Source organism: Myripristis murdjan, chromosome 20, assembly GCF_902150065.1.
Source record: "Myripristis murdjan chromosome 20, fMyrMur1.1, whole genome shotgun sequence".
NCBI lineage: Eukaryota > Metazoa > Chordata > Actinopteri > Holocentriformes > Holocentridae > Myripristis > Myripristis murdjan.
Genome location: NC_043999.1, coordinates 29,440,717 through 29,453,973, shown reverse-complemented (window position 1 = coordinate 29,453,973; position 13,257 = coordinate 29,440,717). Strand labels below are relative to the sequence as shown.

The 13,257-nt window shown below is 43.5% G+C and overlaps 1 protein-coding gene across 2 annotated transcripts in view; it reads left to right on the top strand.

Moving 5' to 3' along the window:
* prkdc (protein kinase, DNA-activated, catalytic subunit) overlaps positions 1-13,257 on the top strand; it is a 422,427-nt gene that overhangs the window by 272,056 nt on the left and 137,114 nt on the right. For both annotated transcript variants that reach the window (XM_030079770.1, XM_030079769.1), the window contains exon 58: positions 7,578-7,752. In XM_030079770.1, coding sequence (XP_029935630.1) covers positions 7,578-7,752 — 175 coding nt within the window. The remainder of the gene's footprint in view (positions 1-7,577; positions 7,753-13,257) is intronic.

Here is a 13,257-nt window from a genome sequence, read left to right as displayed (position 1 = left end):
TCATTTAGATCAGACACTGCAGACTTTTTAGGCACAGGGATGATGGTGGCTGTCTTGAAGCAGGTGGGAACAGTCTCCTGTGACAGCGATATGTTGAAAATGTCAGTAATGACATCTACTAGCTGGTTGGCACATGTTTTTAGTACACGGCCAGGGATGTTGTCAGGCCCAGCAGCTTTAGTTATATTCACTTTCAGCAGGACTTTCCTCACATCCACTGTGGATACTAGGGGTGCTCCATTGTGGGTACCTCACGATTCGATGCGATTTCGATTATGGGAGCTTTGATTTTTCGATTATAGCAATTACAGTGTTTGTCGATTCGATGCAATTATTGGTGCCACGATTCTTCGATTATTGCAATTTTTACAGCTATTTTCCATGCAAGACTGATTTTGTGTTAATCTGTGACTAGCTTTGTAAATAAATAGCCCATAAATTAACTCATGTCACTCTCAAAAAAAAGATTTTTGAACATCTGAATAGGAATTATTTTTCAAAGACACAAAATATTTTGACTATGTAATCTGGGAGTAGCTCCCAACATTTAACCCAACATTGCCATGGAGCACAGCCCCATCTAGGGGCCAGTGAAAGAATTGCATAAGCCAGATCCATCATAACAAAGAGTAATTAAAAAGTTGGTACACAGGCACTACAGTACACCATTGACTTTTATGTATGTATGTATGTATGTCTTTATTTATTTATTTATTATAGTTTATGATTTATCGTGTTGCGAAAGTACTTGACGGTGGCGTTCGTTTCGTGGGTGGAGATAAAAGGCCGGCGGATCAGGAGGGGGCTTGTCTGTAAAGTGTGGTTTGACGTGCAGCTTCATATGGGATGCAGGGCAAACAAGGGCAACCGCAAATTAAAGCCCAACTCCTTCAGCATTCGCCATGACGAAAATGGCCTAAAGTATGTCACCGTGTCTTTCAACGAGAAAGACAGACAGCAGAAGATGCAGAACAACAGCATGAAGGAGGTGTGGGACGGGATGAAGATCATCACTGGCTGCAGATCCAGGCAGGGGGCCACCATTGAGGGGGATGGGGGGAGGGCGAACGAGTTGAACAACTTCTTCAACAGGTTTGACCACCCCATCTCACTCTCACCTCTGATCACCCTGCCCCCTACACCCCCATCTGCTCCCCTCCCCCCGCTACAAGTGGACAGACGCGATGAGGAGACCCCCTCTCTGCCCACAATCACAGCAGCCCAGGTGTGTGGAGAGCTGAGGAGGCTTCGCCCCAGCAAAGCTGCAGGTCCAGATGGAGTATCCCCACGACTGCTGAAGGCCTGCGCGTCAGAGCTGGGAGACCCTCTGCAGCACATCTTCAATCTGAGCCTGGAGCAGGGGAGGGTCCCACTGCAGTGGAAAACATCATGCATCGTCCCAGTCCCAAAGAAGCCACGTCCTGCAGAGCTGAATGACTTCAGGCTGGTCGCCCTGACGTCACATGTGATGAAGACCATGGAGCGGCTGCTGCTACACCATCTGAGACCGCAGGTGAGCCAGCGCCTTCAATACCATCCAGCCTCAGTTGCTCGGTCACAAACTGACTGATATGGGAGTGGGCTCACACCTGGTGGCATGGATCATGGACTATCTGACAGGCAGACCTCAGTATGTGCGACTGGGGGACTGCAAGTCAGACACTTTGATCAGCAGCACAGGAGCGCCGCAGGGGACTGTACTCTCTCCAGTCCTGTTCACCCTGTACACGTCGGACTTCCAGTACAACTCGGAGTCCTGCCACGTGCAGAAGTTCGCGGATGACACGGCCATCGTGGGCTGTATCAGCGGTGGACAGGAGGAGGAGTACAGGAAACTTATCCAGGACTTTGTAGCATGGTGCGGTTCCAACCTCCTCCACCTGAACACCTCCAAGACAAAAGAAATGGTGGTGGACTTCAGGAGGACCAGGCCTCACCCGGAGCCCGTAAGCATCAGCGGTGCCTGTGTGGAAATGGTGCAGACCTACAAATACCTGGGAGTGCAGCTGGATGATAGACTGGACTGCACGGCCAACACTGAGGCTCTGTGCAGGAAAGGACAGAGCCGACTGTACTTCCTCAGGAGGCTGGCGTCCTTCAACATCTGCAAAAAACTGCTGCTGATGTTCTACCAGTCTGTTGTGGCGAGCGCCCTCTTCCATGCGGTGGTGTGCTGGGGAGGCAGCATCAAGAAGAGGGACGCCTTACGATTGGACAAACTGGTGAGGAAAGCGGGCTCTGTTGTGGGCACACAACTTGAGAGCCTGACATCTGTGGCAGAGCAACGGGCGCTGAGCAGGCTCCTGTCAATCATGGACAATCCACTGCATCCATTGCACAGCACCATCACCAGGCAGAGGAGCAGCTTCCACCTGCGTCCTGCTAATGGAAATATCCAGTTCAACATTAACGAGCCCAAATAGCCTGATGTGACATGATGATGGCGCTAGATGAAAAAGCAATCTTACCGTCTGCGCTCTGTGCATTCTGTCCACTCTATCTTGCTTGGTGGAAGAATGAATAGTTCTCAATTTTATTGTTGCATTTTTACCAATAAATTATTGATTTTTTTCTTGTGTGTTTATTTTATGGGCTATATGTAGGGTAACCGTTTTATAAAAGCAAGTCCCTTGAAGCCGTGAGTTACAGTGATTTTACAACGGCTTTCCGTTTGCTATGGTCCCACCTACTAAACTGTCCGGGTGGCGCGCGCGTTACCTACTTTTCGTTCCGGGTACCCGTTTTTTTTCCGGGCTTGGTGGAAAAGAATCGACGTGAAAAGATCGATGCAAATCGATGCATGAAAACATCGCGATGCATCGCAATTTCGATGAATCGCACCCACCGGATCACCACTGGCTGTGTTGAAGCAGGTGGGAACAGTCTCCTGTGACAGCGATATGTTGAAAATGTCAGTAATGACATCTACTAGCTGGTTGGCACATGTTTTTAGTACACGGCCAGGGATGTTGTCAGGCCCAGCTTTACTCCTATTCACTTTCAGCAGGACTTTCCTCACATCCACTGTGGATACTGACAGTGGCCGGTCCTCTGGAGGCGGAGTAGACTTTACAGCTGACTCTCTGTTGAGGAGATCAAAGCGAGCATAAAATGTGTTTAGCTTGTCTGGTTATGTGGCCTCACACATGATGGGAGTGCTCCTGCTTTTGTAGCCTGTCACACTTTTGACCGCCTGCCACAAGTCTTTGCTGTTGTTGGTGTTGAGGTCTCTCTCCAGTCTCTGCTGGTACCTTCACTTTGCCTCCTTGATGCCAGCTTTCAATTTTGCTCTGGCAGTGTTGTAGGCTTCTTTGTCACCTGACTTCAAGGCAGCTTTTTTGGCTCTACATAGAGCTCTCACCTCTCCATTCATCCAGGCTTTTTCATTAGGGAATGATTTAACTGTCCTTATTTTTACCACATCATCAGCACATTTGCTGATGTATGATGTCACTGATGATGTGTCTTCTTCAAGGTCAATATGGCTCTCCTGGGTAGCAGCATCTTTGAACATCTGCCAGTCTGTGCATTCAAAACAGTCCTGTAGAGCTGCTGTACAGGGCTTAAAGTACTCCGGCATGGTGCCGGATTTCTGGCTTGACGGGCATTGTTTTTTTTTTGTTTTTTTTGTGGCAACAATTAAGTTAGCATTTAACGAATGATCTTCTGATTTTCAGCGAAGCACATGGGTAGATCCACCAATAGTATAGTGTTATCAAACTCAGTTGGCCAATAACAGCTGAGTGGGGAGGGTCCAAGAACAGCATGCCTTGTGCGATTTGTGCAACAGGTGGATGCGGCAGTCTACCGTCCGGTAGAGTAGATCCGGTGGAGCTAAACAGCGTTGAAGTAGAGTAGGACAGAGAGATGGAAGCAAAATACATTCAGTGTTTCCTCTATCATTCTATTGGCGGGACGCAGCGCCTGCCCCCCGACACGTTAAATTAATTTTCAAAGTAAAAAATAAAATCACAACAGAAATAATTTAACGTCACGTTTCTATACCCGCACTCATCCATATACAGACAGAGAGAGGAGATCAGATGAGGATCACACCTGGACCCACGTAAGTGAAATAAAGAATTAGTGTTGCGTCGCTCCAGCCTCCTGAAAACAGGCGAAAATATCTGCGTTTTTTTTTAAACGCACGGCGCGACAGCCTGAGTCGATCACCAGTGGTGAAGATGAGTGCGTTTGCACTCCTCTGGTCCCGGTTCAAGTCGAATGGACACCCACACGGGCGTTTAAAGCAGTACTGCCGCTGTTACTCACGACCAGAGCCTATTCTATTAATATAGATTGATATAATATAGATGGGTCAATGAGTACAAATCTGAAGAACATTGAGCAACTTACAAGGATGCAAACAGCGCATTTAAGGGTCAACTTAACGAGGGCCCTATAATTTCCGCGAACACGGAATCGCGGAATTAGCCGAATAAAACGGAATCTATTTTTAACGCGGAATTTGACATAATTTGAATGAAATGCTGTTTTGTGTGGGATATATACATATATCTGGAGAAAATTACATGGAGAGAATCTGGGTGGCACAACCCCTCCAGTGGTTTCACCTGCACCACCAAGAAAAAAACATCACAACACCTGCACCGGCACCTTACGAGTCCAAAAAGCAGAGAAACTTTCCAGCTACAGCAGCGCACTGACATAGATTGTGGAACAAAGCGAAGAGTCGCCACTCTATTTGCCACTCCTCTCTATTTCCACTGGCTAACAGCAGCACACTGACAGCTTAGCCTGTCTATTCAAAGAAGAGGTATCACTTCGGCTTATTTTTCAAACCGTGTTATCACAGGCATACTCCTGCTCATTCACTGAATTGTTAGGTCTGTTTGATAAGTAATTTACATGTTTAAAACAAATAATAATTTAACATATTGTTAAATTATTGGACCCCCCACTCCGTTTTCAGGTTTCAGGCTCAGGAACATTTTTCACTTTAAGCCCTGTGCTGTAGCTTCATCTGTCCACACTTTAACTGTTTTTACAGTTGGTTTGACCCTTTTTGTCAGCTGGATGTAAGTAGGCAGGAGAAGCAGGGAGATGTGGTCTGACTGGCCAAAATGAGGACGAGAGAGGGCTCTGTAGCTGCCAGGAACATTGGTGTAGACATGATCCAGTGTGTTGTTTCCTCTGGTGGAGATGTGGACGTGCTGGTGGAATCTATGCAGAACAGTTCTGAGGTCTGTTTGATTAAAATCCCCAGCAACAATAATAACAGCATCTGGCTGTTTTGTCATGTGACTGCTGATGACCTCTTACAATTCCAGGAGTGCATTTTTTGAATTTACATCCGGTGGAATGTAAACAGCAGCAACAAACACACTGGTGAATTCTCTAGGCAGGCAATATGGCCGACATCTCAGCAGTAAAAATTCAATGTCAGGTGAACATTTTCCATCCACTCTGACTGCACCTGTGCACCAAGCATCATTGATGTACACACAAAGTCCGCACCCTCTTGTCTTACCGGAGTCTTGTGTTCTGTTGCCAACCAGCTAGTAGATGTCATTACTGACATTTTCAACATATTGCTGTCACAGGAGACTGTTCCCACCTGCTTCAACACAGCCACCATCATCCCTGTGCCTAAAAAGTCTGCAGTGTCTGATCTAAATGACTACCGCCCTGTGGCACTCACCCCCATCCCGATTAAGTGCTTTGAGAAACTGGTTCTCCAGCACATAAAGAACATCATCCCTGCCAGTCTGGACCCTCAGCAGTTTGCATTCAGAACCAACAGATCCACAGAGGATGCCATCTGCACTGCTCTCCACTCAGTCTTCACTCACCTGGAGAAAAGCAACACCTACACCAGAATGCTTTTTGTTGATTTCAGCTCAGCTTTCAACACAATCTCCCCCATGACGCTGATTGGAAAACTGAACACTCTGGGCATCAGTACCACCCTCTGCAAGTGGATACTGGACTTCCTCACAAACAGACCCGAGTCAGTTCGGATTGGCAGTCTTTCCTCTACCACTCTAGTGCTCAACACCGGAGCGCCCCAGGGCTGTGTGCTCAGCCCCTTCCTGTTCACGCTGTACACCCACGACTGCAACCCCCGACATGGAGAGAACTCTATTGTGAAGTTCGCAGATGACACCACCATCATCGGCCGGATTTCCAACAATGATGAGTTTTCATATCGGGAGGAAATCAACCATCTTGCAGAATGGTGCACAGAAAACAACCTGCTGCTCAACGTCAGCAAAACCAAAGAGCTGATAGTTGATTTCAGAAAAAAGGAGGCAAAGACACACAACCCTGTCTACATCAATGGAGCTGAGGTGGAGCAAGTGAGCAGTTTCAAGTTCCTGGGAATCAACATAACAGAGAACCTGTCATGGATTTCACATATCTCTGCCCTGGTTAAAAAAGCTCAGAAACGGCTGTATTTCTTAAGGAAACTTAAGAAAGCAAAATTCCCACGCCAAGTTCTTGAACAGGAAGACTCTGCAACGAGTGGTTAAAACTGAACCAAACATTATTGGAACCCATCTATCAAGCCTTAGTGATATTGGAGAGGTGAGGTGCCTGCGCAGAGCCAAAAGGATACTAAAAGGCAACACCCACCCCAGCCTGTTCACCCTGCTGCCGTCAGGCAAAAGATACAGAAGTATTCGCTGCCCTACCACCAGACTACCAGAGCAGCTTCTTCCCTCAGGCTGTGAGACTACTAAATGCACCATCTGCACTCCTCCATGTTTAAGAATTTTATTTTCTATACAATTAATTAATCAATCAAGAGGGAACCACACTTTAATTTCATTATTCAACCTGTTGTATAATGACCAATAAACTTCCTTGTATTCTTGTATAATAAATATGCAGAATAGCAATATGTGTCTGCTTTTCAGCAGGCACATAACAATAATAAGTATGGTGGATTTTAATACATGCCGTCTTTGCTTTGCAAAGCAGGCACATAATAAAAAACACAGAAATCGAATAATACATGTGAGAATAAGATGTGTTGTCTTTTCAAGGCAGTCACATAATAAAGGAGAATGATAAAAGGAGATGGTGCACTTGGCGTTATCTTTATCTGTTATTTACTCTCCATATTTAGGAACATTGTCAACTTGTGTACAACAGTCAGTCATAATTTTTTCTGAATAGCTTTTGTGACAGAAAAATTATATCTTTCACTCACTGACACTTAAAAGTATTCGCTATCCACACAGCAGTGTTGCGCAATTCCGCCTAGCAGCAGCCTGGGTTATTACCATATTAACTGTAAACAGTCATATCAAGGACGTAGTTGAGCTATAGAGATTGTTTTAAAAACCTGTATTTTTCTGTTTTTATCTGTATTAAATCCTGTGGTGTCACGCAGCAGAAAGGCATTCGAAAGACTTGATGTGTCATCTAGCACTGTGTTACATCTGTGGAATTTTTGTAAGATTGTCTTACATTTTAATTGGTTGGATGGACCAAGAGTTCTGTTAAGGCCAGGGTGTGCTGCCGTTTTTATCATCTCAAAATTTTCTATAGAAAATTGACGGTCAGTTAATGGTCAGTTGATGTGTTCATTTACTTGTTCCTCTTTGCAGGACTATGTCATTGACTCCAGCTGGCGCCTCAGGAGCACAGTGATGATGCCCATGTTTGTTGAAACCCAAAGCTCTCAAGGCCCTGTGAGCCCAGTGACATCCCAGGTGGGAACGATGAAGCCACAGCTCCGAGCCACCCAGACCTCACTGGAGTTCACCCAAACCCTAACAGCAGGTGAAACTTCAGTCCAGATTCAAGCTCTGATGTCCACTGCTTTCATAAATTGGTTAATGTAAAGTCTTTATTTAACAACCATACCAGTGATTTTAAATGTTGGCCTGTTTACTACAATTTCACCACATTTTTACATTGCAACAAGCGTTTTGCTAATCTTGTGGGGGTACTAAAGATTTCATTTCATATAATCAAAATCCCTTACTTATTTGAATTTTTGCTTGAAACACCCACCTAATAATGTTCTGCCTCTGTGGCTAACAAAGTGGTCGTCATGCTATAACGGAATCAAATCAAAATGCCTTTGAGTTCCTCCACTGTTTGAGCCCAGCACATAATCACTTCCTCCTTTGCCCCATGGACACGTGCTGTAGACAGCTCCAGATGCGCAACATCTATGAAAGTAAGCACCCACTGTTGCCAAGTTAGTGTATGACAATGCTTCTCAATTATTTTCTGTTACGCCCCTCTAGCAAGAAGAAAACAATTCGCGCCCCCCCACTCTCCGCCGCTACTATAAATAATATCATTTGTCTATAAAATTGTTATAAGTACGCCTCTGCATAACATTGTATCCTTATTAACATTAAAGAAAACAAAAAGAAAAAAGAAAGAAATATAGTTCAACTCACAACAAAGAATAACTTTATTAACATTGTTTTTTAGTCTGCAACAGAAAAGATTTTAAGTGCATCAATTTGCCTGAAATTAAAAAAATAAATCCTTGTTTAAACTGTAAACATTTTTGACCGACTTATTGCACCATTTGATACTGAAAAATAAAATTTAATAAAATCAATAAATAATAACAAATTCAAATGCAGTTCAGCAACATTAACTCAGGAGCACAATATATAAAACACTTTAACCTACAAAACAAAAATGAATAAAACAATTTGTGCTGATTTTTTCTTTCTTTTTTTTATCAAAATGAGAAAGTCAGGATTAATGGCTACAATGAGCACGTTTTGCAGTGCACAGCTTTTCGAAGCGAGGTTTGAAGCATGATACTGCAACTCTCAGCTCCTGCTCAATGTTTAGCTGGGACCTGTACTTGGTCTTCAGTGCAGCAACAGCAGAGAAGCCAGTCTCACAAAGGTAAGATGTTGCAAAAGGAAGCAGAATGCCTATAGCCCTCTGCCCTAAGAGTGGATACTGCCTCTCTACATTCAGCCAGAATTCACTCAGTGTCTGTGATATGAACCTCAGTCTCAATGTGGAGTCAGATGTCATGTCAATGAACTGGTCCTCTTCTGCAGAGCTGAAACCAGTTTGAGCTGGTGCACTGAAAGGATCTCTCACCAAGTCATACTGGGAACTGTTTTCAGGGAAGTACTTTTTAAAGAATCCCATCAGTGATGAAATATGATGCTTAATGTGTGGAATCACTGAGGTAGCATCATAGTCAGTAGTGTCCACAAATTCATGCAGGTTCTCGAATGAATCAGTGTTTCCTTCATCAAGTTGCCTGCCCCACATTGCAAGCTTTCGAGTGAAAGAGCTGATCTTGTCTGTGACCTGAGGGAGGTGTTTATCTTTCCCTTGAAGCTGTAGATTTAGTTCATTTAGCTTTCCAAATATGTCACTCAGGTAGGCCAGTTTTCCCAGGAAGTTCTCATCACTAAATTTTTCTGCGACTTCATACTTGTGCTCCTGCTCCAAAAACACTCTTATCTGCTCTCTGAGCTCAAAAACTCAGGACAAGACTTTTCCTCGTGACAGCCACCTTGCTTCACTGTGATAGAGCACAGCTTGATGTTCAGCTCCCATCTCCTCACAGATAGCAGAGAAGACTCTTGTTTTTAGTCTGGTCTTTATAAAATTGACTACACCTATAATGTCAGTCATAACCTCACTTAATTCAGGGGAAAGTTGCCTTGATGCAAGTGCTTCTCTGTGTATAATACAGTGTGTCCACTCAGCATTAGGTGAGGCCTTCTTGATGAGTGCCCGAAGTCCTTTTCTCTTCCCTGCCATGGTTTGTGCACCATCACTGCAAACACCAATGCAGTTCTCCCACTTTAGTCCATTCTCAGTCAAGAAGCAGTCCAGCATTTTGAATAGCTCTTCAGCTGTGGCTCTGTCTCTGACATATTTACAAAAAAGTAGATCCTCACACAGGGAGTTTGTCAAGTCAAAACGTACATAAGCAATAAACAAACAGTCTTTGTTGATGTCAATTGCTTCATCAAATTGTAAGGCAAAACGTTTGTCTTTGAGTTCATCTACCAGCTGTTCTTGAAGATCGTTAGCAATGTCATCTATACGTCTGGCGACAGTGTCATTGGACAGAGGGATACTTTTTAGTTTGGCAGCACTTGCGTCATCCAGCATGACAGAGACCATGTCTAATGCTGCAGGCAGTATCAGCTCCTCTGCTATGGTGTAGGGTTTTTTGCACTGAGCAATTTGGTACGCCACCTTATATGATGCTAACAGTGCTCGCTGGTTTACTGAAGTAGCATTCACAAAGCGGGATGATTGTTGGCAATATTCGGCACGTTTTCGCTGAAAAAACTCCAGCGGCTTATCAGCGTGATTGGGGTGTAATGTCTTTAAGTGGCACCTTAATTTATTTGGCTTCATGCTGTCCGCTGCCAGCATTTTTAGACACAGTAAACACACCGGTCTTTCCTCATCTCCCACTGTAGTCACAGTGAACACACTGCCAACTACTGTAGTGGATGTGCAATTACACTTTATTCTAGTACGGAAAAAAAAAAAAAGCATGTTCCCCAGGGTCACACGCGCCCCCCCCATTTGAGAAGCGCTGGTGTATGAGGAGGTTTCCTGGTTGCAACCATCTTTTTAACATCTTTTTATCTTAGCCAAAAACACTTAAACTTAAATTTGTGTAATTTAAGTTGAGAAAGATCATCCAAAATAAAACAGATGGGGAAAAGGGGATAGGAATGGCCATTAACGAAGACAGAACACCCTGTACCATTTTCCAAAAATTAGCCACACCAGGGCATTCCTAAATCATATGAAAAAAGGTACCTACTGTGCCTGTAAAACATAGTGTACAGTTTGGGTTAGTTTTAAGTTTCATACTGTAAAGTTTACAAGGAGTCATGTATGTGCGGTGAATGAAGTTTAGATGGAGTCCTCTGTCAGCTCTATCTCTTTGCACTGTGGATAATTTGAAACAGGGCCGCTTATCATTCCAGACAAAGTTAGATATCACATGCTGAACCCTGTCCCAATATAATAATGGATATATCACTGATTCTTGGGAATTTGGATAAATCATGTCCCACTAAGAAAAATGCTATTTCTGTTGGAAATTTACAACATTTTAATGAATAAAAAGAATCAAGGGCATAATCAGGGGGTCCTTTGCACATTTGTAAGGTTCTTTCATAGGTTTATTTTTAATTTGTATTAATTTAATGATTATATGTTGGCCCATGGCCTACAAAACCAGTTGTCCTCGGATAGGAGATAATCATTTCAACTTGATTAAAACAACAGAAAGTTTTTTTTTTTTTTCTCGGGTGTAGAAACCGTATTTATTAATTGATTTGTTACGACTGTATATATTTTTTTATTTTTGACAACAGAAAATACAGTACAGTACAAGACACTGTACAGTAAACAAACATTTGTACAGAACAATACAAAATCACAAGGACAAACAACAAACAGACAACTACACCATGCAATAACATATCACAAAACAAAAGCAACAGCAAAAACAAGACAATCACAAAACATGTTCACAATGACGACAGAGAGGGGATGGCCTTGTTCTGTGAGGCTGAGACAATTAGGGATGGTACCGATACCGATACTGGTTTCGGTATCGGCCCAATATAGCCTTATTATCGGAATCGGCGAGTACGCCCGTTAATACACCGATACTACCACTGATACCACCACGTGATGCGGATGCACGCAGGACAAGATTTTGTCCATATAAAAAGTATTTTTCCAAAAAAGAGCGGTTGTCTTAAAATCAGGGTCGTCTTTTATGCGGGTCAATACGGTAAGTTGCAAAATGTCAGCCATTTGGCAAAATGGTTTAAGAGTGTCTAGACCAGGGGTCGGCAACCCGCGGCTCCGGAGCCGCATGCGGCTCTTTCATCCCTCTGATGCGGCTCCCTGTGGCTTTTGAAAATAATTAATGAGTAGCCTATTTAATTAAAATGTATTTTATTTTAGTTTATTCGTTTTTAAAATGTAATTCTAAATTTGAAGATTATGGTGATCTTGTAACATCTAAATAAAACGTGTTTAAAAAATTGTCGCTCTTAAAAGCAAACATCGCACACGCCTCACAGATGACAGCTTATGATCCTGTGTAAAGATGAAGGTGACGGCATAGCCTACAACCCTGGGGTCCGTTCCACAAAGCAGGTTTAGTGAAAACTCTGAGTCTGTTAACCCTGAAATGAGTGAAACTCTGACTTTCTGAGAGGGAGGTAACTTAAGCTCTCGGTCAGTTACCACGAGTAACAGACTCCATGAAACTAACCTGGTCGGGACCAGGTTTTTCTCATGAAACCTTGAGTTTCTCTCTGTGTCCGCCCTCTTTCAGCCACACACGGTAGGTGTGGTAGGTTTTTTAACTTCCTCATTCATTCAGTCAGCAGGCGAATTTTGGCGTGGCATATTAGTTCTGCCGTCTGTTATTTAAAAAATAATAATTAAAAAGAAAAAAAAAACAGTCAGTAGGCCTTTATTAGAAGTCCATTAGTAGTTAGGTGGTGACTTTTTTTCACAAACATGGCATGTCCTTTCGATCCCGTGGACGAAGGTGCAGTGTTACTGCACAGAGAATTAAATATTCGTCGGGAGATGGTTATAAGACCGCGCATAGATGTTTATGCCGAGGTCTTACCTGTTTGAACAATGTTTTTATTTTCATCTTAAACTGCTGCCAAGTGTGCTTCTCCCCCACGGGATTGCACCTAAATGAAATAAATTAATAGGCTAAAATTCAAGCAGTTTTCCCCAGTAATATTATTGTGATTGCAACGGACTACATTTAAACTTGCGCACTGACCCGAGCAGCGATGTTCTCCCACGCCGTCTCCCTCTCCTTTGCCGCTGCAGCGGTGTTGCACTTAAAAAACATGTTCAAACTCGCTCTATGAATGCATTAAGATTTCAAATTCAACTGGGGTGAAAAACGCAGCCCGATGCTTCCCCGTTACCATGGTGACTCGTCAAATCGGGGCTGTCTTTTTATAGCTGTGGTGCATGTGCTTAACTCCAGGTGAAACTACTCCAAGTTGATAAAACTGACTCAAATCAGTTCTGGAACTGAAAACTCAGAGTTTCCTTTCTCAGAGTAGTTCGGGGTAAGACTCGGAGTTTGTTGAACCTGCTTCGTGAAACGGACCCCAGATGTGCAGACGCTGTGCGCTTAGGTTCAGGAGCAGAAATCACATTAACCAAGTATGATAAATATTTTAATTGCCTATTATTTTGCATATATTCATATTTTTCATTATTCAGTGAAATAGTCCTTTTATTATTCAAGGATACAAGGATACAAGG